The sequence below is a fragment of the Anarhichas minor genome, unplaced genomic scaffold (assembly GCF_050575085.1).
Source record: "Anarhichas minor isolate MPS153535 unplaced genomic scaffold, ASM5057508v1 ptg000003l, whole genome shotgun sequence".
Taxonomy (NCBI): domain Eukaryota; kingdom Metazoa; phylum Chordata; class Actinopteri; order Perciformes; family Anarhichadidae; genus Anarhichas; species Anarhichas minor.
In genome coordinates, this window is record NW_027466449.1 from 16477029 (window position 1) to 16501133 (window position 24105).

The following is a 24105-nucleotide window of genomic DNA, read 5'->3' on the forward strand; positions in this document are numbered from 1 at the left end:
GGCGAATGTGTCGATCCGCGTCCGCGGAGTAACGTTACAGCAACGGTTTGCCTCTTTTGTTCAACCGAGTTCTCTGAATTATTCCCCAACACAATGAAATGATCGGAATATATTATGTTTTAAATAAACACATTTTCACTGTAACCCGCGCGATCCCGTGAATCTCCTCTGGGATTATCTAATGAATTTAAAAAATCGATCTGCAACCCTTTCTCCGATCTGGTGTGATGAGGTTTCCGAAGCACGCAGTCTCGAGGAACGTGGAGTAGTAAGTGTTTATAACGTCCGGATCTGTAGCGTTTAAACGGTCGAAGGCTGGGTGTGTGGTGGTGGGGGAATATGTTCACATTTTGACTATTAAAAGGTAATTTCTACGTGTAATTGTTGTGGTGATTTTAGCGTTTCCATCTTAACCCCACTGTGCCCTGAAAACACGAAGTAGCAGCAAAGCCCTGATGCATAATAAGCACGACTGGCTATATATCCTCGTATTGCACAACATTTACGAGCTGTTTTAGACACAACGAATGTTAATGAATCTGTTGATTATTTAGTTAAAACACTGGACCTGCTCCACACATACCGTAGTAACAGCAGTACCTGCGGTAACCTCATGAAATCAGATGCTATACTGTCAGTATCAGGGATGGGATGCACAGGGTGAGGTCATTGTGGAGGGAAACACTAGAAGCTTGAATGGTCACCTACGTTACATTCAGGCTAACGTTACAGTGTGTCTAACTTTAAAAAAAAATCTTGTGTTTTAACTTAGTTATATAAATACTATGCATCCTTTAAGAAAAGCTAGCACCTTGTGTAGCGTTAGCTTAACGTCTGCCCTGTGAATACAGCTACACTATATAGCACGCGAATTAAAACTAACCGTTTTGCCGTTACCGTCGGTTGAGATTAACGGAAGCAAGCGGTGGCTACTTTTGTGTCGTGAACTCGTGAGTTGGTGGCTGCTTTCTGTAGTAGCTGTGAACTGTGAACCTGTGTTGTTGTTTGCTAGCTTCATGTTAGCTTGCTTGGCTAACAGCGTCAGGGCTGCAATGTTTCATTGTTTGAGTAGAAGAAGAAATCATAACGCTAAGGCTAAAGTTAGCCTGTTGAGAAAGTCCTATTGTTAGTTTTAAGGATAATGAAACTATCGTAGATTTTTGTTTAATGCACTGTTGTTATAGCCAAAGCTCATAGGCTGTAAACCAGAGTGTGCTGTCAGCCTAGCCCCTCTGTTATAACTCTAGTTAGCAGGAAACAGAAGCATAAATATTGACCTAAATTGCACCTGTTACTGGAGTAACCAAACGGAACAATTTGTTTACTACTGGGAGTTGGAGAAACGGTCACGTGACTGCACCATAACAGGTGCACAATGTGCAGACGACTTGCTCAGAGTGGTGTCTCTAAACTGCTAGAATTCAGTGACTGTGGCTACTATCTGAATAATGTAATTAAACCTGTGGAAGTGATCCTGCAGCGTGGTCCTCACTTGTGCTCTTCTCCTTCAGATGTAAACTTGAACAGCATCCGTCCCAGCGGTGGCTGTTGGCAGGATGGGCCTGGACTTTGACGTAAAGACGTTCTGTCACAATCTGCGGGCCACCAAGCCCCCTTACGAGTGCCCCGTGGAGACTTGCCGTAAGGTGTACAAGAGCTACAGTGGCATTGAGTATCACCTTTACCACTATGACCACGATAACCCAACACCTGCGCAGGCTTTGCCCCAGAAGAAGAGAAAGGGACGGCCTCCTCGCGCCTCCTTGGCTGGGTCAGGGGACACGGACGACGGTGGGGGGGGTAACGGAGGTGGAGGACCTGGGCACGGGGGGAACACACCGGGGAGCCCCAACCGGTCGGACCACTCTCACTCCCCGGGCAGAGAGACAATGACCTATGCCCAGGCCCAGCGCATGGTGGAGCTGGAGTTTCAAGGACGCCTCCACCGTATCAGCATCTTTGAGAACATTGACGTGGTGTCAGAGGAGGACAGCGATGCGGAGGACGCGCCTCCATCTGGTACGGGTGGTGGCGGAGGAGGGGTGTGTAACGGGAGTGACGGCGGACCTGGTGGCAGCGAGCTGGGAGGTAGTGGCAAGGACCGGCCAGATATCCCATCCTCTAACGGGGGCAAATCCACGCCGAAGTCCGGGAAGCACAAAAGCAAAGAAAAGAAGAAGGATGGCTCCTCTCATCATCACAACGCTCAGTCCGGCCCCGCAGTCAAGCTCCCCGAGGCGGTGTTCAGAGAGCTGGACCAAGAGAGACCCGATGCCCCCCCTCGACCATCGTCTTACTACAGGTCTGCATTTAGAATTATAATCTGGTTTATTACATGGCAGGCATTTAAAAGATAAGGGCACTTATAGAGAAGGCATATTGTTTATGCTGAAATTTGGTATTTGAAGCGCATATTTACACACTCGGACATCAGTTTGTTTGCAGTTGTACAGCTTGTTGTTGTGCATGTTTCAGGAAATTCATTTGACCTCAGATTACCTCATATTATTTAGATTATTATTTCCTCTTCTCGACAGAAAGTTGAAGTTGTTGCCAAACCCACACAAACGCATTTTCCTCTTCTTTCCCACGCTGGTGTTCAGGTACATTGACAAGTCTGTGGAGGAGCTGGATGAGGAGGTAGAGTATGACATCGACGAGGAAGACTACATCTGGCTCGACATCATGAACGACAAGCGGCGGCGTGACGGCGTGACACCCATCCCTCAGGAGGTCTTTGAATACCTCATGGACCGCTTGGAGAAAGAGTCTTACTTTGAGAGCCACAACAAGGTACCTGAACTCTGAAGCGGAGGGGAAAAATATTATTTTAACACCGAAAAATCTATAGAATTCGTTCAACTCTGATCTCTACTTATCCTCCCCTCTCCCAGGCCGACCCCAGCACCCTCATCGATGAAGATGCCGTGTGCTGCATCTGCAACGACGGAGAGTGTCAGAACAGCAACGTGATCCTGTTCTGCGACATGTGTAACCTGGCAGTGCACCAGGAGTGCTACGGCGTGCCCTACATCCCAGAGGGCCAGTGGTTATGCCGCCGCTGCCTGCAGTCGCCGAGTAGAGCCGTGGACTGCGCTCTCTGTCCCAACAAGGGAGGCGCTTTCAAACAGACAGACGATGCACGCTGGGCCCACGTAGTGTGTGCCCTCTGGATCCCGGAGGTGAGTCCACACACACCACTAACGGGCCGGGCCGGCCCAATGTAGCATTTAAAACCAGGAAAAGACACGTATGCCATATTACAATATCCAGAAACTAAAACAATATCTAGTCTCGTATCACAATATTGTTAAAATATCGATATATTGCCCATCCCTACACCACTACATGCGTTCTTGATCAGAACTACATAATCATGCAGATGTTGAGCTTTTAGTATTTCTCTGTTTTCCTTCAGAATCAGCATTGCTTTGATTTTCTGCAGTGCGTGCTTAAGAATGTAACCGTGTTAACTGATGCGTACAGACTCTGAGGGTGATGGTGCACATATATAGGTGGTTGCTTAGATTGTTTCGTCACATGTTAAGTGCAAGCTGTTTCATTTAGTGCACCTAGTGATATTTATTAAAGTGATATATAAACATGTGCAGCTAGTCAGTCTGTTGATAAGAGTCTTGCAGTAAAAGTGAGTTTTGCTGCTTTCCCTCAGGTCTGCTTTGCTAACACAGTCTTCCTGGAGCCAATCGACAGTATCGAGCACATTCCTCCCGCCCGCTGGAAACTCACCTGCTACATCTGCAAGCAGCGTGGCTCGGGCGCCTGCATCCAGTGTCACAAAGCCAACTGTTACACCGCCTTCCACGTCACCTGTGCCCAGCAGGCGGGCCTCTACATGAAAATGGAGCCCGTCCGAGAGACCGGGGCCAACGGCACCTCGTTCAGCGTCCGCAAGACGGCCTACTGCGACATCCACACGCCGCCGGGGTCGGCCCGGCCTCTGGGGGGGGTGGGCGGGGCCAGCATGGGCTCGTCGCACAGTGACGGGGAGCTGGAGGAGGATGACGACCCCAGCATCTGCCAGGACGACGACTCCAAGGGCTGGAGCTCTGAGCGAGCCAAGAGGGCGAAGGCCAAGTCCAGGCTGAAGATGAAAAGAGCGAGGAAGATCTTAGCCGAGAGGAGAGCTGCTGCGCCGGTGGTGTCTGTGCCCTGCATACCTCCCCATAGGTACGTACACACTGCATGTGTGTTTTACCTGTGCTCCAAGATGCACATGCCTGGTAACCTTCTTGCACAATAGTGTAAATCACCCGCACCTCCTGGAGGCGTTTGTGATTTGAGTACGAGAGTCAAAGTGGTGTTCGTTTCTCTCCAGGCTGAGCAAAATCACCAGCAACTTGACGGTGCCCAGGAAGAGCCAGTTCATGCAGCGACTCCACAGCTACTGGACCCTGAAGAGGCAGAGTCGTAACGGTGTACCGCTGCTCCGCCGGCTCCAGACCCACCTGCAGTCCCAACGGCACATTGACTCCCTCCCGCCAGAACCGCCAGCGCAACTCTCACCGGTGGCTTGTGCAATTGTAAACAAAAACACACACACACACAAAAATTTCGCAAATTCCTTTTAGCCGTCGTTCTTGCCTCATTCAGCTGTGTAACATGTTTGAGGGTTTGTGCGCGTTGGTGTTGCAGACGGACGGCGAGGAGAAGCACTCGGCTCTAAAGGAGCAGCTGAAGGCCTGGCAGAGACTCAGACACGACCTGGAGAGAGCCAGGCTGCTGGTGGAGCTCATCCGCAAGAGGGAGAAACTCAAGAGGGAGACGGTGAGACACAAATTACCTTTTATTTCTGTCACGAGCTGATATCAAAGCCCCAACATTAGCCAGTGAGCTGTATAGGACAGAGGTTAGAACGCAAGAATGCAGGCAATGAAACCCTTTTTTAATAATTAGGTCCAAATAACAAATACAATTTAAAAGCTGTTTTAGTAATATAATTTCTGTTTTTCTACCTCCTTACAGTCTTTCCAGTTTTCTTAAACACACAGTAAACAGCATCTTCCTTCACTACTTGCAGCTTAGTAGACTCACATATGAGTGTGTGTGAATACATGAAAACACTTTTCCGTACACAATAAGTTCTTTGCTCCTCAGATTTCTCCGTGTTTGTTTATTCAGTCGGCGGGTTTACATTGTTAAAACATGGCGTCTGTGTTCAGATTAAAGTGCAGCAGATGGCGCTGGAGATGCAGCTGACTCCCTTCCTGGTGCTGTTGAGGAGTACGTTGGAACAGTTGCAGGAGAGAGACATCAACAACTTCTTCACTGAGCCTGTACCGCTGGCAGAGGTAAGCTCACACGGTCACTCACACTCAGGACGTTTGCATATTCCCTTTTAAGAATGTGTCCTCTTTTCAGGCCAACGTCATTTTAAAATGATCACATTGGTGTATTTATATTTGTCTCCCCCGTTTATTTGAATTAGTATATAATGTATGTTGAATTATTTATTACACCTTACTTACAATGCCGGGTACAGCCGAGAAAGTTGTCAGTCTGTCCGGTCCATTCTTGTAAAAGCGATACCTCAGAAATGCCTTGAGCTAATTTTCTTCTAATTTCTTCATTGTGACCTGAAGAATTTGGTCACAATACAAGTTTTTGGCCATAACTCAAGAATTCATATGCTAATTATGACAGTTTCACATCAACGTCTAATGGGATAAATCAATATGAATAATATGAAAGTATTTATTTGTAGAAAATGCTGGTCTTCTACACACTCGCATCAGTTCACGTCTCTGCCTGATCTCTTCCCTCTGCTCTGCAGGTGCCTGACTACCTGGACCACATCGACACGCCAATGGACTTCCAGACCATGTGGAACCTGCTGGAGTCCCACCGCTACCTCACGTTTGAGGCCTTTGAGTCCGACTTTGGCCTCATTGTCAACAACTGCCTCAAGTACAACGCCAAGGACACCGTCTTTTACCGCGCCGCCCTGCGGCTCAGGGAGATGGGCGGAGCCGTCATAAGGACCGCCCGGCGCCACGCCGAACGGATAGGCTTCGACTACGAGGCCGGCATACACCTCCCCCGAGAGCCGAGCCCAGAGAGCCAGCGGGACCACGACAGGGACCGAGAGAGGGAGCGGGAGAGGGAGAGGGAACGAGAACGGGAACGGGAGCGGGAGCGAGAGAGAGAACGAGACAGAGACAGAGAGCGAGACCGAGACAGAGAACGAGACCGAGACCGAGACAGAGACAGAGACAGAGACAGAGAACGAGACCGAGAAAGAGAAAGAGACAGAGAACGAGACAGAGACAGAGACCGGCCGCTGTCCTCTAATGAAGAAGGTGAGTGAACTATTTTCACTTTGGTTGAGAAGTTTATGGCAGCCAACCGCTTTTTGGTTGATACCATTGTTCTCGATTTGGCCGGCTAGAAGCTAGACGGAAATGATTACAACACTTGGTTATCACACGAGTGAGTGAAGTACTGAAGGGAATTAGGGTGGGAGAGAAATCCTAGTGGATGGGACCACGAGTCATAAGTGTAGTAGAGGTAAAGTCAAAAGCTCACAAAGCTAGGGCCAAGCTATTGTTTATTTATTTTTTATTTCCTTTCACTGTAACAATACATTCCTCGTCTCAAACACTGGAGTAAGATGCTGAAAACACATATTTTATATTGGTACAGTAAAGCATATTGGCCAGTAGGTGGTGCAGGACATTCAATCAGTTCAGTTCAGTTTGTTTAAAAACCGACCTTAATAAATCTGTTTTTACTGGATAAAGTGACTTGTTGGGCCTTATCACATATTTAATTTGAACTCTCATTTAAACTATATTTGAACAGTCTCAGATTAAGTTTGCTGAATGTTGCAGATATGATGAATTCGGCACAGTTTGTACCAATATCGGCCCACATTAGCATTATGTTATCAGATGTCTGGCAGCTCAGAAGTTCTACCAAAACGTCCACCAGGACACCGCCCTCACCCTTCCCTTTGTTTGTTTCCACTCATATCTCACCTCCTTCCCTCTCTGAAGGTGTTTAACGGTCTTTTCTCTCCCCGCCTCCCACAGACCTGATCCTGCCAGAGAACAGGCGACGGCTGCCGCTGGAGGAGCAGCTGCATTACCTGCAGGCGCGTCTCGACGAGGTCAGCTCGGGGAAGCACAGCATCGGCCAGTCGCGCAGAGCCAAAGCTCTGAGGAAGGAGATCAGCGTCATCAAGAGGAAGCTCGCGCACCAGCGGGAGGGAGGCCCCGGTATCGCGGGCCGGGAGTCCGCGGGAGGAGGGGACCGGGGTTCCTCCCTCCCCCACCACCCGTCCTCCTCGGGACACCACGATGAAGGGGGAGAAAGCAGCAGCCAGGAGATCGGTGGAAAAGGTGCGTCTGGAAAGATTTAAAGCATCACTGATGTGCAGGAAAAGGATAAAAGCTGTTTAAGGAAAGTGATGATAAACTTTTTTTTTTTTTTTTTAACAGACTGCTTTTATGTAATGTCGTTGCTTTATTTATTTTATTTTATTTTATTTTATTTTATTTTATTTATTTCTTTGATGTTATCGTATCGATTGGTTTTATGTTTTATCAGGATTTAACTTTTACCTTAGTTTGTATTGCTTTTGTATTGTATTGTATATTGTATATAAATAAAGTTATTATTATTATTGTATTCTTACATTTTAACTATAACCCTCCTCCTCCTCTAGATATGAGTGTGTCCTCGTCTGCCCTGGCTCCAGAGGTGGGCCGTCGGACATCCGTCCTCTTCTCCAAGAAGAACCAAAAGATGGCCGGACCCCCCAAAAGGCCCGGACGCCCCCCCAAGAACCGTGATGCCGGCTACGCTGGGCCGGGGTTGGGCCAAAGCCCCATCGGGCCCCCTCAGCTGCCCCTGCTGTCACCGAGCAGGCAGAGGAAGAGGCCCCGAAGCCCCCGCAGCAGCTCCAGCTCGGACAGCGACAGTGACAGCGACCTGCTGCCGGGTACGGGAGACAAACGCATCGCCGACGTTAACGCACACGTTTTGAGTCGCACACACACACTCACGCTCCCTCTCTTTTCTCTCAGGTTTGCCAAGTAACGGTTTCGATGGAGGAAACCAGCCGGTAACAGAGAGCTTCCGCGTGTACAGGAGCGAGTCTCGCCTCCCTCGCTCCAGCTCAGACTCCGAGTCCACGACCAGCAGCAGCAGCAGTGCAGCTTCGGACCGGACCAGGTGATTAGTGCTCATTGTTTTAATCTTTACAGCGCAGAGCTACAGCTATGGGTCACTCCCGGCACTCCCGTCAGCCCTGTTCGACCGCTACAGGCAGCTGTTTCAAGCAAACAAGCTCAGGTGAGCCAAGAGTTAGAGATTATCAGGTGACACATTAGCCATACCAACTTCATAAGCCGATATTATGTCAGCGCCGTGTGTCTGGTGAGGTCCTCGGCCTCCAAGAGGCCAAAAAAATCAATTAATCCAGCTTTAAAGGAACAGATAGCCATTTTGGTAAATACATTTATTTACTTTCCATCGACTTCCTGGAGTCTCGTCATCACTTTGATGCGTAGACTCCAGGAAGTCACTGCAGCCGTAAACCTGCAACTATGATTGTTTATGTACGAGTTAAGAAACAGAGACACAGGCTGGGTTCCACCGACAAAGATTCATTTTTGAACCTGATCAAATCATGGTTTAACTTTAAATCATCAAACTTCAGAACCTCTCTTTAAATATCAGTTTTGTTTTTTACTCTAAACCTAAATTACATTTAATTCTCTTGCACCAAATGCAAATCTTTTTTCCCCGTACCGTTGAAAACAGTCGTTCTAGCTGCCTAAAACAAGATTTTGGCGAAAGAGGAGAAATTAGAGCTTCTCTGCCGAACCATCAAGAGTAACGTTTGGCTCACTGACTGACTCTTTATCTAGCGAGCTGGCAAACAATGCACCTTTTGTTAAGGGACACAGAGCAGTCAAAATTATCTACAGTGGGGCAAAAAAGTATTTAGTCAGCCACCAATTGTGCAAGTTCTCCCACTTAAAAAGATGAGAGATGCCTGTAATTTTCATCATAGGTACACTTCAACTATGAGAGACAGAATGGGGGGAAAGAATCCATGAAATCACATTGTAGGATCTTTAATGAATTAATTGGTAAATTCCTCGGTAAAATAAGTATCTGGTCACCGACAAACAAGCAAGATTTCTGGCTCTCACAGACCTGTAACTTCTTCTTTAAGAGGCTCCTCTGTCCTCCACTCGTTACCTGTATTAATGGCACCTGTTTGAACTCGTTATCAGTATAAAAGACACCTGTCCACAACCTCAAACAGTCACACTCCAAACTCCACTATGGCCAAGACCAAAGAGCTGTCAAAGGACACCAGAAACAAAATTGTAGACCTGCACCAGGCTGGGAAGACTGAATCTGCAATAGGTAAGCAGCTTGGTGTGAAGAAATCAACTGTGGGAGCAATTATTAGAAAATGGAAGACATACAAGACCACTGATAGTCTCCCTCGATCTGGGGCTCCACGCAAGATCTCACCCCGTGGGGTCAAAATGATCACAAGAACGGTGAACAAAAATCCCAGAACCACACGGGGGGACCTAGTGAATGACCTGCAGAGAGCTGGGACCAAAGTAACAAAGGCTACCATCAGTAACACACTACGCCGCCAGGGACTCAAATCCTGCAGTGCCAGACGTGTCCCCCTGCTTAAGCCAGTACATGTCCAGGCCCGTCTGAAGTTTGCTAGAGAGCATTTGGATGATCCAGAAGAGGATTGGGAGAATGTCATATGGTCAGATGAAACCAAAATAGAACTTTTTGGTAAAAACTCAACTCGTCGTGTTTGGAGGAGAAAGAATGCCGAGTTGCAGCCAAAGAACACCATACCTACTGTGAAGCATGGGGGTGGAAACATCATGCTTTGGGGCTGTTTTTCTGCAAGGGGACCAGGACGACTGATCCGTGTAAAGGAAAGAATGAATGGGGCCATGTATCGTGAGATTTTGAGTGGAAACCTCCTTCCATCAGCAAGGGCATTGAAGATGAAACGTGGCTGGGTCTTTCAGCATGACAATGATCCCAAACACACCGCCCGGGCAACGAAGGAGTGGCTTCGTAAGAAGCATTTCAAGGTCCTGGAGTGGCCTAGCCAGTCTCCAGATCTCAACCCCATAGAAAATCTGTGGAGGGAGTTAAAAGTCCGTGTTGCCCAGCGACAGCCCCAAAACATCACTGCTCTAGAGGAGATCTGCATGGAGGAATGGGCCAAAATACCAGCAACAGTGTGTGAAAAGCTTGTGAAGACTTACAGAAAACGTTTGACCTCTGTCATTGCCAACAAAGGGTATATAACAAAGTATTGAGATGAACTTTTGTTATTGACCAAATACTTATTTTCCACCATAATTTGCAAATAAATTCTTTAAAAATCAGACAATGTGATTTTCTGGATTTTTTTTTTTTTCTCATTCTGTCTCTCATAGTTGAGGTATACCTATGATGAAAATTACAGGCCTCTCTCATCTTTTTAAGTGGGAGAACTTGCACAATTGGTGGCTGACTAAATACTTTTTTGCCCCACTGTATTTTAATTGTGTGGGCAAGCATCTCCATATTGATATTTATTTATAACGCTGCTTAATTGTAAATCTGGATTTATTATATCAGCCTAGTTTTGCTAAACTCTGATTGGAGTTAACCTTAGATGAAATAAATCCTTGTTGGTGTAACCCAGCTTCTATGCATTTGTATTGAAGTGAGCCAGGCTCGCTGTTCCTGATCTCTTTATGCTAAGCTAATGTAGCTCCATAGTTGTTGCACAGATAAAAGAGACGGCAAATAAGCTTGTTTCCCAAAATGTTGTTTTATTCTCATCTATTACAAGTGCTTACATGTATATGATGCTGCTGTATTGTCAGCCAACCAGCCAGTCATCTGACAGGCTTTTATTTCAGCGGTTAAACGTGCAAAAAATGTTTTTAGTAACACGAATCCGATACAACGAGAGAACGAGATCATCAGCCACATCTTGTTTAGCATGTAGTGAAGCTGTATTTCCTGGTGATTACGTCGATGGTCGATAACATCTTTGGCCAGTCAGAATGTAAACCTTTAAGGTCTCTGGTTCCTCACAGTCTCGTCTCTCGTCTCTCTCAGTACGACCCCCTCGAAGCAGGGCAGAGGAAAGGCCTCGTTCTCCCGCTCCGCCTTCCAGGAGGACAGCAGCGAGGAGACGTCGGGCACCGAAAATGATTCCTACTCAGTCGGAGGATCGCGTAGTGTTTCACATTGTAAGCACACTTTCACATCCTCACACCACACACACACGCACACGCACACGCACACACACTATCTATGCGTCAGTGCATGCAGTTAAATATTAGTTTCTATTCATGTAGACAGTGAATGTCTTCCCAGAATGATTTGAATGAATGTAGTTGGTTATTCAGTACAAGAAAGCCACAATATCTCTGAGTCTGTGACCGATCTGATGTCATCTTTTATTTGAAAAATGAAACGTAACAACAACAAAATGGCAGATAAAGAGATCAGCATTCAACATGTGAAGTGTTGAGTTTTAAAGCTCAAATGCCGACCCCGACCAGCCCATCCGCCCCGTCACAGAAACAGATTAATGCCATTTCTTGTCACATCTTGTCTTAAACACGTAGAAACGTGTGATCGTCTACGTGGCCGTAGTTTAGCTAGAGGGGAAGTTGCGCAATGGGGACTGTCGCTTCCTGTTGCTGTGCTCCTTGCCGCCAGTGGTGCGGGGTCAGGGCAGGTCAGGCTGCTGGGTGACCTCTGATGACTATTCTTCTCTTGAAGCTCTGGACCTGGTGTGGGCCAAGTGCAGAGGCTACCCCTCCTATCCTGCTCTGGTGAGTGGACACTGCCAATAGCCCGGACCGATTCAGGACGCTCTGCACGTTAATGGCTGAATGTCTAAACCCTCCTCCTCTTGTCTGCAGATAATTGACCCGAAGATGCCCAGGGAAGGGGTGTTCCACCGCGGCGTGCCGATACCCGTCCCACCTCTGGATGTACTGAAACTAGGGGAGCAGATGACCCAGGAGGCCAGAGAGCACCTGTTCCTGGTCCTCTTCTTTGACAACAAGAGAACATGGTCAGCACTCCGGGTCATCTTCTCACCTTTTACGTTCACTAACTGTATCGTCACCAATCATCACGTTCGTCTCTTTGTTTCTCACTGACATCCTGTCGTTCTTTGTGTTTTTTTTCAAAAATGATGAGAACAGCAAAAGACGCACGCAAAAAGTAGGCTTGTGTTGTTACTGGATGTGTGCACGCAAGTAACTCTGAGGCAGCAGTTCAAAGGAAACAGAATTGGGGCAAATGTTGTTTTTGAGAATAGAAGAGGAGGAGAAAAAAAACATGATTTAGGTCATCCTGTGCTGCGCGATCTCATGCGTTCAAGGTTTGCTTTTAAGTTTGAAGAAAAACAAATGTGAGAAACACGATGGGAGTCGGTGTTACTCCGAACCGCCCTGATGATCCTCTGAGAAGTCATTCAGCAGCTGATCCTCTTTCAGTCGCTCAAACACTGGTTCCAAATACATTTGCAGGATTCCTTGCATTTACTTTTGTTCAATATTTACGTCTGCAGGTCACGTTTGAGCCACGAATAGATGTTTGCATTGTTCTCATAATTGAAGCCTTCTTAAAACATCTGGATCGAATATGAAGGGCTCTGGTACATTCTGTTTGTTTCTCTGATGAGAGGAAATGAAAAAGAGATTTGCTCTCAAGTATTTAACGTGTGTATATGTTTTCACTAACGCATGCTTCAAACGTCTCTTCGACACGGTTTACCTATTTATGATAATATAAAATGATGCGGAAATGACCGTAAAAATGGTCAGGAACGTTTATTTGCACACAAATTCACTCTTCTTTATTATAGTATATTATATTATAGTATTTATAGATGAGGCCTGTTGAGAATTTGGTCGTGCTGGTTTGTCTTTTTAGTTTTTTAAAGGGTCCCCAGATAAACACTGCTCTAAAGTTCTCTGACTTGCCTCCTGTTTTGTTTGAGCTTGTTGTGGCATGAATCAAATCTGCTGTAGCTCTGTTTGATTGGAACTGATCAGTAACACTTCTATGTCCGTGTGGATCCAGGCAGTGGCTGCCGCGCTCTAAGCTGGTGCCGCTCGGGGTGGACCAGGAGCTGGACAAGGAGAAGATGCTGGAGGGCAGGAAATCCAACATCCGCAAGTCCGTGCAGGTGGCCTACCACCGGGCCATGCAGCACCGCAGCAAGGTGCAGGGAGACCCCAGCAGCGAGACCAGTGACAGTGACTGAAAAACACACACACACACACGCAAGCAAATCATGTGTTTGGCGTTTTGAAGGTGTTGTGGAGAACACGTTTCTCCATCGAGAGCACATCCCTCCATCACAGATCACAAGAAACGGTGCCAGTAGCACAGAGTGGGAACAAAAACAAAGAGATATCCACTACATCGGCCCTCGGACACACGCGCATCATGCACACTATGCCGTATTTAATCTGACGTGTAAAATATTGTATTTAAGAGAATTGAAATTGAATAATAATAATAATGATGGGGAAAAAAATATGCTATGTTCAGGATCGCCAATCAAAAATATTCCTCGTATGCGGCCGATGACGGTTTACAGACGGTGTTGCTGCCTCTCCCCGTCGTTCTCACACATTTTACATGTGAACAGGGAAATGCTGGTAGTGTGCGTTTTAAATGCACTCGCTGTGGGCGTGGCTGCGAAACGCCGTCACCTCAACACGTCTTCACGTCTCATCAACCGCCTCTACGGAGAAAAGAGAAACCAGGCCTGGTGCTAGTGTCCAGTCGTCCGGCAAGTGGAGCACAACGAGAGACTGTTGGCAAGCCAACGATAATGTTATTTATTCTGCTTACTCCTTCTTAACAAGGCCACCGAGCTCCCTTTTATCATGGACTACTTCTAATCACTCCTGCTGCACAAGACGTTGTGCGGTCCTCGTTGTCACTCTGTGTTCATCATGTCTCCTGTTTTTACGCGGGGGGTTGTTTTTTGTTAACGTACGTCTGTCACACGGGCCGCCGGGTTCAACGAGTAACGAGGACTAAACTGAAACACGTGATCGCCTCACGGCCTGTCTTAGACTCAGGCTAACGGCTTTAGAACTTTTATATATACAGATTGCATAAAGAATAGAAGTTTAATAAAAAAAGAGTTGAGTTTTTTAAACTTTGTTGTGGTCACTTGTCTGCGGTCCGAGGGGGGTTGTGTTCGTTCCCCTTCAGTGTTCTTCCTGGTTGTGTGGAATTTCCTTGTGTGCACGCTTCATATGTTCTTACCCGCCCATTTACTCTTTCCAAAGAAGCTGTGACTCATGAGTGCCTCTCCAGATTTATTATGCTGTATCCTCTGATACTGAAGTTAACTTCCTCTTTTATATTAACTCTAGAGACGGTATGTGTTGGATGCATCTCACACCTTGTGGATGTGTGAGACCCTGCTCAGCCCCCACAGGCTTTCTTCTTCATACCCCAGAGAGTTAGATCGTGGTAAATGTATCGTCCTCTCATGGGTGCATACCTTCTGTGTGAGGGTAAACGTGGAGTCCTTCGCATTAGTTCTGCAGCTTTCTTGCTCTGTCCTTTATGGTATACAGAGCCCAGCCTACTGTACACACTTGCTCCGCCGGTCGGACAGCTTTTACAAAAACACATACAGGTAGGTGTTGGTTGCCTGTGGATTATACCTGATTTAAAAAAAAACGGATTTCTAATAATCCCAGACCATGTTCAAATCTTAAAGAGTCAAACGAAACAGACGAATGCACTCAAACAAGAGGTAGGGCCTTTGTGTCACTACGTTTTACTGCCATTTTAATTGCACGTCCCATAAGCTGACTGACTGTTTACATTATCAGTTGCTACATCAGCTCATTTGTTGAGATAACTAATGAGTATTTCCTCTCCCTAAACCAGAGGGGGTTTTTTTTGGTCAATCTTTCCGCACACGATGACGATCCCCCCCAACTGGAACACCCACTCACCACAACATCTATGTCTTCAGATTTGCAACCAAAATGACTCCCCTCTGAGAAAAGACGCCTTGTTTCCTGTCCCGAAAATGCTCCGCGTGACTGGAAACAACTGATAATAATCAGTCAGTGGTTTCGACAGCGACGCTCTTAACACAGGAGCCTCTGACCTTACCTTCCGGTAACCTGATTTTGTTTTTCTACCAAAGCCCTGTTTCAGCTCTCCGTCCCAACATCTGCTTTTCATCTGCTCTGTACACATACCGTAGCACGCATACCTATTGGCCAGGTATGCGTGCACATACCAGGAATTAGACTGTTTCTATCCGTGTGTGGTAATGAGATTCTATCTAATGGATGAAAGAAACCACAAACCAGATCATTTAGGTGATACCACAGCGAATTGATCAGGCAGTGTAATCTTTTCTGCACTCCGGCTGTTCTCATGGCGGCTGACTGTAGGTGGATTTGCAGCTGTGCCATTGTTTTTATGTTTCTTAAGTTTTAAGTCCAAGTGGTGTTTGCTGACTTGGAAATGCTCTTGTATCCGTCCACCGACGTTTGTTTTTCAGTCACATTTTTCTCAGAGTTGCTTTGAATGTTCCTTTGTCTTTATGGTGGAGGTTTAATCACAATACTGACTCTCTGTCCAGATGTACTTATGCATCTGATTTAACAAATTATGTGGCTCCAACAACCTTTTGGCTGCAAAAAAATTAAAAGTGCACCAGCACGCTGAAGGTTTTCTAGCAGGGCAGCCTTTAAAGCACCGCATCACATCTTCTCAATTTTAAGGCCACCCAAGAGGTCACTTCATCATGTTTTCTCCAATAAACGGCCCCCTAGGGCACTTTATGTTTTCTCCAATTACAGGCTCCTTAGAGGTTACTTCATCTCGTTTTCTCTACTGCACTGCTACTACGTGCACCCTAGGGAGCACTTGATCATGTTTTCTCTACTGTCAGGGGCCCTTAGAGAACTCTGTCATGTTTTAGGGCATAATAGACCCCCCCAGTGATGATTTAGGTGTCATATTTAAGGAGGTAAATACCATATTTAATCTTATAAATACTTGATATTTTTTTTATTTGTTTACGGTCACTGTATTCATGACTGAAGGTAGGAGGTGTCCAGGTAAAATTAGAGCATTATTGCAAATAAATTTGAGCTGTGTGTGTGTGTGCGTGTGCGTGTTTTTTTGTTTCTTTGTTTCTTTCTCTTCTATTGTTTTCTCAGGGAGGTAAAACCTCAACGAGAGGCGGAGCTGAGGTGAGCGCGACTACTCATGAAACAATGTGTTTTCTAACAAACTGACTCAACGTGTTGGGCAGAACTAGAGAAGAAGAATCAGAATATCTCGTCTCCACGCGGATCCGATGTTTACCGGCTGAACTCAGGAGGATATTCTGCACGTTTTTGCAGAAAACCTGCTCTATAGACCGCTTGTGGAGGGCTCACGAGCCTGGATTTAAATTATGGGAACGTTTCCTCTTTTGACGTTAAATGTGTTTTAGACGTTTTGGCACCGCGCTGGCATTTGTTGCCGTCGTGGTGTTTCCACTGCTGCTGGAATGTACCATATGCCACGTGAGTTCAACACGGTGATTCATTATCACCGTGATTAAATATGGGGTACAATCCATATGCAGATGTGAATGTTTGACATTTCCTCAACTTATTTTGTATTTATTTATTTTATCTGTTTTTATATTTACAATGACGACCTGGCCACTAATTGTCTTTATCTTGAATTTACTTTAGCTGAAGGAAGATGGAAGTGGGATCCAAGATGGTACGTTTTGAAATTTGGTATCTCATCACATTGAAGTCACCATAGTGGTGACTTCAATGTGTGTCTGCAGCTGTACTGATGCTCCTCATGTCTCTGTACAGATCACGATGAGGGGAAGTGTCCTGTGAAACTGACCTCAGTCCTGACCCCGGCCTCCAGGGACATTTACTCTGAATGTGTCACCGTCCGTGTCTGGATGAAGGCTGATGGTACGGCGTCAAACCCGCAGCTGCAAAGTCCATTTCTTTGTCATTTGATGGAGCACATTTCATCATCTCTAAAGCTGTCATTGTGGCGTGTCTGACGTGTCACACTGCCTTCTCTCAGACTTCTGTAAAGCCCCGAAGATTGAAATTCTCTCAACATCAGGACTGACGGGAGAATTACAGATTAGTCCCATCTTAAAGAATAAGAAAAACAAAATAAAGGTTTGCACCTGCCCCAAAAACTCATGTAAAATCTCATGACGAGCATACAGCTCAGAGTAGCTCAAGAAGGTGGAACATGGTGTCATCTCTCTTTCTCTATTCTCTCTTTTTTAGTGTCGCAATGAGAGAAAGTATGGAGGAACCTGCGTCAAGTGCACGGGTGTCACACAGCAACGCGGCGGAAACAGTTCTGTAGCTCTGGTAAGATGATTTTTTTCCTGGTTCAGACTCACACGTATCCTGCTTTGAAGACAATTCCCACGATGATGGTGTATTTATTTATTTACAGTGGGAGCTGGTACATAATTGTGTCGGGGCTGAAGCAAATTCTGTTGTTTCTGTGTCCTTCAACACGACATCAAGAAGCTGCAGTGTCAGTTACACAGTTCCAGGTAATAATGTCTGCAGGGTTCCTGGCATCAGGCCTCATGTTTTACCTCTTTGCTTTCATTTTTCCTGTCTGCCGCAATTGATCTTCCTTTGCTTTTGTCAGAAATCTGGTGCTGGCAAAGGCTGCAGCATATGATTCGCATTCTCTTTATCGTGCTTATCAGTCCTGTGAATGGGAGCATTGTTACCCTGAGAAAAACACTTGTGTTTCTCAACTTCACCCACTAGTGCAAGTTTTTTCCTTTGATGCGTCACCCGCCTGTATGTTTTGACCTGCCAGTGATAATTATATCCTGTTGTGTGTGTGTGTGTGTGTGTGTGTGTGTGTGTGTGTGTGTGTGTGTGTGTGTGTGTGTGTGTGTGAGTGTGACTTAGATCCTATACCAGACTTTGATCTGTCTGTGAACCAGTCGTCTAAATCCATCTCTGTCACTGTGGAGGCCGGAGACAAAGTTCACACCAGATGGTGTTACCGGAAATATGGAAAGGCCTGCATAGCAGAGGACTCCCCCCCAATTACTGCAAGTACCAGAGGCACATTTATCTGCACGTGTTTTATTTGTACACACTAAAGAGATTTTAAACATATTTGTATGTTGTTGTTTTTTTTCAGATTGATCCGTCTCAGACTCGATTCGCTCTCCTTGACATCCCTTACCTGCTGCCCTGTGTGTGTGTGGAGGTACTTTAAGCTCTATGTATTTTTCTTTACAGGCAAAATTATTTAATTGTAAAATATTTATGTTTTTGTCATGCCTGTGCATGTTTTGTCTGCATTCACAGGTATATTACGCCCGCACAGATTCCGGGCGAAATGTAAAGTGCCCATTTGAAAATGAGAGCCTATCAGGTGAGTGTGTGACGGATGATTCATGTCAGATTGAAAATAAAAATATCTTGTGGGGAATTTCTGACATTTGATCATAGTTTTTTTTTAATAGATGACTGAGAATCTCATGATTCAGAAAAACAAAACGGGTATTCCCCTCCGTCTGTTGGGTGGAGGCTTGCAGGCTTTTACAAAACCAGTTTTAGATCTTGTAACAGTTCATAACCCTATCATTTACTCCTTATGCCATTTCTTTATGTTGATGGATGATGCACGACAGGAAAAACACGGGAAATGAGCAGGAACTGGCCTTCAGCCGTGTTTAGTGACCCGAGCAGCGTTTTAAATGGGACCCGTTTAGCTGTTTTTCCAAAAATGAGACTCAAAGCTGCACTGCTGGTCACACAGCTTACTGTACATCTCATATGTTGTGTACTGTAAACAAGCCGGAGTCTCTTTTCTCATTGCTACATTTTCAAAAAGACATCAAGAAGAGAACATAGCTGGATGAGATATATAGGAATTCATTCTAGTTTTATTAGACAATTATACTATGAGAAAATCATTTGTTTAAAATTGCTACTTTTAAAGGGTCCGTTCACCGAAATTACAAAGAGACATTTCTACCTTGTTGCATGTAGCCATGCAGGTTGTTTTGCTTTAATATGTGTGAAGGTTTTAGGACGTACAGGTGGAGAGAACTTTGTGAAACTTATTGCACTGAAAATTACATTTGAGAAAACCCAAAGACCTCATGAGTACATTGTTCACTGGAACTATACCACCACGGAAATAGAGGACATTGGTTCTATTGCAGTATTTAAATGTCATTTTTTTACATTTAACTTTGCGGAACAGTTCCATATTTTGGGAAATAGGCTTATTTGCTTTCTTGCTGAGAGTTCGAGGAGTAAGAGAAGATCTTGTATCTGTATAGTAAATCTAAGGCTACAGCCAGCAGTAAATGAAGTTAGCTTAGCACGAAGACTGAGGGAAATGGCCAGCATGGCTCTTAAAAGGCTTTCTCCGGGCTAAGAAATGGTTCCAGCACATAACCCCGTCGTAAAACTGTCACACAGAGCAAGGCCAACCACATTTTAATGATAAGCTAAGCCATCGGTCACCTGGCTGTAGCTTCATATTTACTGAGCAGATAAGATTAGATTAGATTAGATCCTCTTATCCAAGTCTCGGCTATACAGTGAATAAGCATTATTTATTTCCCCCATTGTTCTCTTTAATTCCATTCACCTGGATTGTTCTGTGATGGCGGGTGAAGTTTCAGAGACGAACATCCCCAAACGTCAGCACATAGAACCACAACTATCTGCATGGCTCGACACCAGAAGGATTGAGAAAGAAATGTTTTTAAATTGGGGTAACTGCCCCTTTAAAAAGCACACGTTCACACTGTCATGTATCACTTTGATACTGTTTGCTGCGATACAGTATTCTTATCATTGATGTTGGTTTACCGCAACCACAGTCAGGCATGTTGTCGTCGTCGAGTTGTACTCATCTGTGTGCACATTGCCTCAACAGATGTCAGAGATATTTGGCTCTCCGCTGAAGTCACACTGTATGAGTCTAGTTTGACGTGGAGCTCGTTGTGCTCTGCCAGTGACCTGAAGATCTCTGCCTCCCTCTGCTGGAGGCAACACGAGCACCTCTGCACACCTGTGCTCAACTCCACCCTGGAGGAGACGGACGACGGACCAGACCTGGTAGGTTTAGCCTGACTGCTGTTGGTATTCAGGCTGGTCTCATCCAGCATTCGTAGATATTCCTACGAGGTGGATGAGTCCAACAAGCTGCATTATTTCAGCCAGGAAAGCGCTGTTGTGAAACGAGAAGTCATCGCTGATTTATTTGTCACGTAACTTGCGTATTTCAGTCACAGCACAGTAGTTGTTTTAACCCAAACGCTGATCTTTTCCTCAACCTAACATAGTAGTTTTGTTGCCTAAACCTAACTGAGTGGTTTCCTGTGAAGACTGACGTTTATTTTGAAATGACTGTATGCATGTAACGATGTGAAACTGAGACGTATTGCTGGTTTTAGTAGGAAAACACACAAAAAATAAGGAAATAAGATATCATACGAACCGTTGAATAAGGATACGTTGTGGTATTGGTGATAGATTTCTTTTTTTAGTCAAAGCATTTGGCTCAGTTTTGTTGGTGAAGTAATGTGAAAGACTGATGTCGAGATGAGGACGGACTCCAGATTTAAATCACTAAACACCCACTGTGTCTCCTCAACAGGTATATAACACATCTGCGGTGGACAAACACCCACAGATGTGTGTGCAGGTGAGAATCAGCCAAATGTGCTTACATTGAAACAAGTCCAGTTGCCCATGTTTTAATTTGCAGAATATCATTTTTCTGTTTTCTTTTATGCAGTTTTCTCTACAAGGCAGCCATCATATCTCTTGCCCGTTCTATGCCGGTGAGTCAAACAGGATGCTGTTTTTTTGTCTTCTCAATACTCTCAATGTATCTCGTCTGTTTCCGTCTCTTGACTCCGCGTCTCCTTGTCCGTCACAGATATGTCCTCGTGGGAGGTGAATATCGGACCGGGCAGGCAGAGTGTGTTTTTGTATCTCACCTCTTCTGTTCCTGCAAAGTTCTCAGCTCAACTTTGTGTCCTCAATCAGAGGGGATGTACACCCGTGGGGCGGGTCCACTCAGTGGTGACGATGGTGAGCATGCGTTATGTGTTTGAGAGAGAAAACAAGCTAAAGAGAGAGAGAGAAAGATTTGACTGATGCAACTCTTCTTATCCATTTTTTACAGGAAGGGAATTCTGCTGAAACAACGATGAATGTGCCTCTTCACTTTCTTGCTGAGAAGCCGTGTGTGCAGGTGAAGTGCACGCCTGAGAGAAAGTTGTTTCTTGACGTAGTGCGTTACCTTTTCTCTGCTCTCACTCTTTCCATCTGCTCTCCTGCAGGTGTGGCAGTCAGATCCTGCTCGTCATGGTCGACGAGTTCTCTGTCCGGACTGTGAGTCGACTCAAGATACACACACACAATCTCATGTGTACCGTCTCATGAACACACAACTCCTACAAAGACTAAACACACACTTCTCTGTTTCTACAGACACGCACAACAGATGTGGCATGTATGCCGTGGCAGCGTTGGTGTTTGTGGTTATTGTTGCATTACTGGGAATTGTGATTCAGCGTCTCACCAAGAGTGGAGCTGCAGGTTGGTTCTGTTGCCTCTGTGTTTTTGAGTGGTTGCATTTTCTGCATCTTCAGGTTATGAATAATTTTAATTCCGCTATTGGATTTATTTGATTGGTGCCTGATCGCAACTTTGCTAAATTTACAATCTTAAAGCTACTACAGGGAACTCTCACTGAGAGTTGATTTTGGCGGTGCCTGTGGACGAAGGATGTAGTGTTTCCAAACACCAGAGACCCTTTAAAGTCTCCCATTCCGCGGCACCGATTCCAAGCATTAATAAGGTTTACTTATGGTCATATAGAGGCATTACAATGAAATTTACACTTTTTTGGTTCATAACCAGTTAAAAGATCCTCACAGTAATTTTAAAGGAAACATTTTAATTCAGCCATTCAAGTATCTCTTATTTTTTTCCCCCCCGTCTTTTCCCACATCTCCAGGTTGGCTCTCCATCCAGGAGCCAGTGTTGTTGGTGTGCTCATCAGAGCAGTCAGCCCACATCTCTGCTGCGTGTTCATTAGCCTCAATCCTGCAGGGAGAGCTCAGTGCCAAAGTGCACATGGCTCTGTGGGCCCAAAGCTCAAAAACGCAGGCTGGGACTGGGACTGGAGTAGCAGATCTGGGTCCACTTCCCTGGCTGTATGGGCAGTGGGAAGCGGTGCGTAAGGCACGAGGAAAAGTGCTGATTATTTGGAGTCCTGAAGCCACGAAGACATATGTGAAGTGGAGGGAGGAGAGGGCAAACATGGATAAGAATGAGAGAAAAATGGAAGATTACAGCAGAGCAGAGGTGAGGCGTGAGAAAATAAGAGTAGAGGTGGAAGAGGATTTGAAATTAAATGGAAGAAGACTGGGGAAATGCAAAAAAGAGAAAGCTGCAGGATGCGTGAAATTATGCGATGATAAAGACTGGAACATCCAGAGAGAGCCCTCTGCGGTGATAGCGCCGTTGTTTACGGCTGCTCTGGCCTGCCTAGAGGGGGCGCTGCAGGAGGGCAACAGTCAAGGAGTGGGCCTTGTCTACTTCCAGGGCCTTTGCCACAGAAGGGACATCCCAAAGACCTTCAGAGGGGTCCCACGATACTGCTTACCTCAGGATTTCAGGGGTTTGATACAGGAGCTGGGTGGAATGAGAAGACAGACAGAAACTGGTAAATTCAGGTGGCACTGCTGGCCCAGACTCCTGTCTAAAGTGCTGTCGATATGGCTGGCACAAAAGCTAACACACAGACTGCAGACACTGCTGCCGCAGACGCGAGGAAAGACAATGCAAGGGCCGGGTGTCACGTCATCTCTGAACAGGGCGTCGGTTAAGACTCGGAGCAGGCTCAAGTTGCCGCTGGCAGCCAACTTGGCAAGACCAGAAGCTGCAACAGAGCAGGAGCCTCTCCGCGAGTCGCCATGGCGACTGTAATCTCAAGTTTCACGTGTCTGACGGGGACAGACGTTTGTTCTGCTGGAAACACGATACGTATGCATGAGACACGGGAGCTGGTGTTGCAACTGTGAGCGCCTCGGAGCCGATCGCTCCTGAGCAACTTTTCATTATTGACACCATCATGTTAAAGAAAATGCCGCCACCTCGTTTTGCATGTTAAGAATAGGTAAATATTGTCCTGCATTTAGCCCTTAAAGAGGCTCCTCACGGTGCTTTTGTGACTGAAGCCATAGTGAACACCTGTCTTCTCATCTGTATGTAAATCTGCTAACCAATATGAAAATCTGTTTGCAAATTGTACCTCACTCTTCATGGGTGCATGTAATGTTTGACAACTAACATTAGGGGTTATGACTGCAGAATACAGGAACATGCAAATTTGCTTTGGATTTTATAAATGGGGACGTTGAGCCGAAGCTGTACCAAGATTTCCAGTGGGAGAGAGGCAACAGGTGGAAAGATTAAGCAACTGGCATTTAGGTGCGCTGGACCATTTGCCAGTTAAATCGTGTGGTCATATACTACTACCACTGCCTTTTAGTATAGAAGACCTGTTATTACATATGTGCACACATACTACCTCGTAAAAACAAAGTATAAATCCCTCAATGTTTCTTCTTTCTTTCAAGCGCTTCTTTAGCAAACATTTGATTGGCATTAAAACGTGTTGTATGGAAGATAATAAAATGCTTTTTAATATATTTATTTTAATATACAGTATATACAATTCATTTATAATAATGGAAATGACAAAAATGTGTTGACAAACAATGCCCGTGACTAAACAGTGTTTATGTTAACTAAATCTGTTTTTTCAGCATTCAGAGTCTCTGTTTTCTAAGCGTCACGTGTTTTCTTAAACCCGTAAAGAGTTCCACTGGTTATGACACACACCATTGATACGACTCCAGACTTCTGAGCTGAGAGACCTGCTTGACAGGATTACTGTCATGCACAGTAGATTAAACCTTGGAGCGTCACATTACTGCCAAAACAGCAAGTTAAATAAAGACTAATCTCA

General features: G+C 45.5%; 2 protein-coding genes across 7 annotated transcripts; both read left to right on the top strand.

Annotated features, from left to right (window-relative positions):
• The first annotated feature begins 19 nt into the window (after window positions 1–19).
• Window positions 20–14209, top strand: brpf1 (bromodomain and PHD finger containing, 1). Of its 6 annotated transcripts, none has more exons than XM_076100010.1 (16): window positions 22–364; window positions 1512–2302; window positions 2604–2793; window positions 2895–3182; window positions 3671–4188; window positions 4337–4541; window positions 4645–4785; window positions 5181–5309; window positions 5792–6317; window positions 7050–7358; window positions 7685–7960; window positions 8046–8193; window positions 11131–11264; window positions 11803–11855; window positions 11946–12100; window positions 13117–14209. In XM_076100010.1, the coding sequence occupies exons 2-16, from the start codon at window positions 1557–1559 to the stop codon at window positions 13298–13300; spliced, it is 4002 nt and encodes a 1333-aa protein (XP_075956125.1). In that variant the 5' UTR covers window positions 22–364; window positions 1512–1556; the 3' UTR covers window positions 13301–14209. The 6 variants fall into 6 exon arrangements, 5 of the variants coding, with proteins under 5 accessions (XP_075956125.1, XP_075956105.1, XP_075956140.1 ...); XM_076099990.1 differs by having other exon boundaries at window positions 22–268; XM_076100025.1 differs by having other exon boundaries at window positions 22–268; window positions 4654–4785.
• Window positions 14210–16021: 1812 nt separating this feature from the next.
• LOC142958964 (uncharacterized) lies at window positions 16022–23904 on the top strand. Its single transcript, XM_076100042.1, has 17 exons — window positions 16022–16598; window positions 16773–16803; window positions 16905–17012; window positions 17131–17231; window positions 17346–17432; window positions 17521–17623; window positions 17997–18142; window positions 18235–18303; window positions 18405–18471; window positions 19993–20174; window positions 20716–20763; window positions 20857–20902; window positions 21001–21155; window positions 21250–21318; window positions 21407–21458; window positions 21558–21665; window positions 22087–23904. Exons 1-17 carry the CDS (start codon window positions 16515–16517, stop codon window positions 23058–23060), a joined length of 2430 nt encoding a protein of 809 aa, XP_075956157.1. The 5' UTR covers window positions 16022–16514; the 3' UTR covers window positions 23061–23904.
• The last annotated feature ends 201 nt before the right edge of the window (window positions 23905–24105 follow it).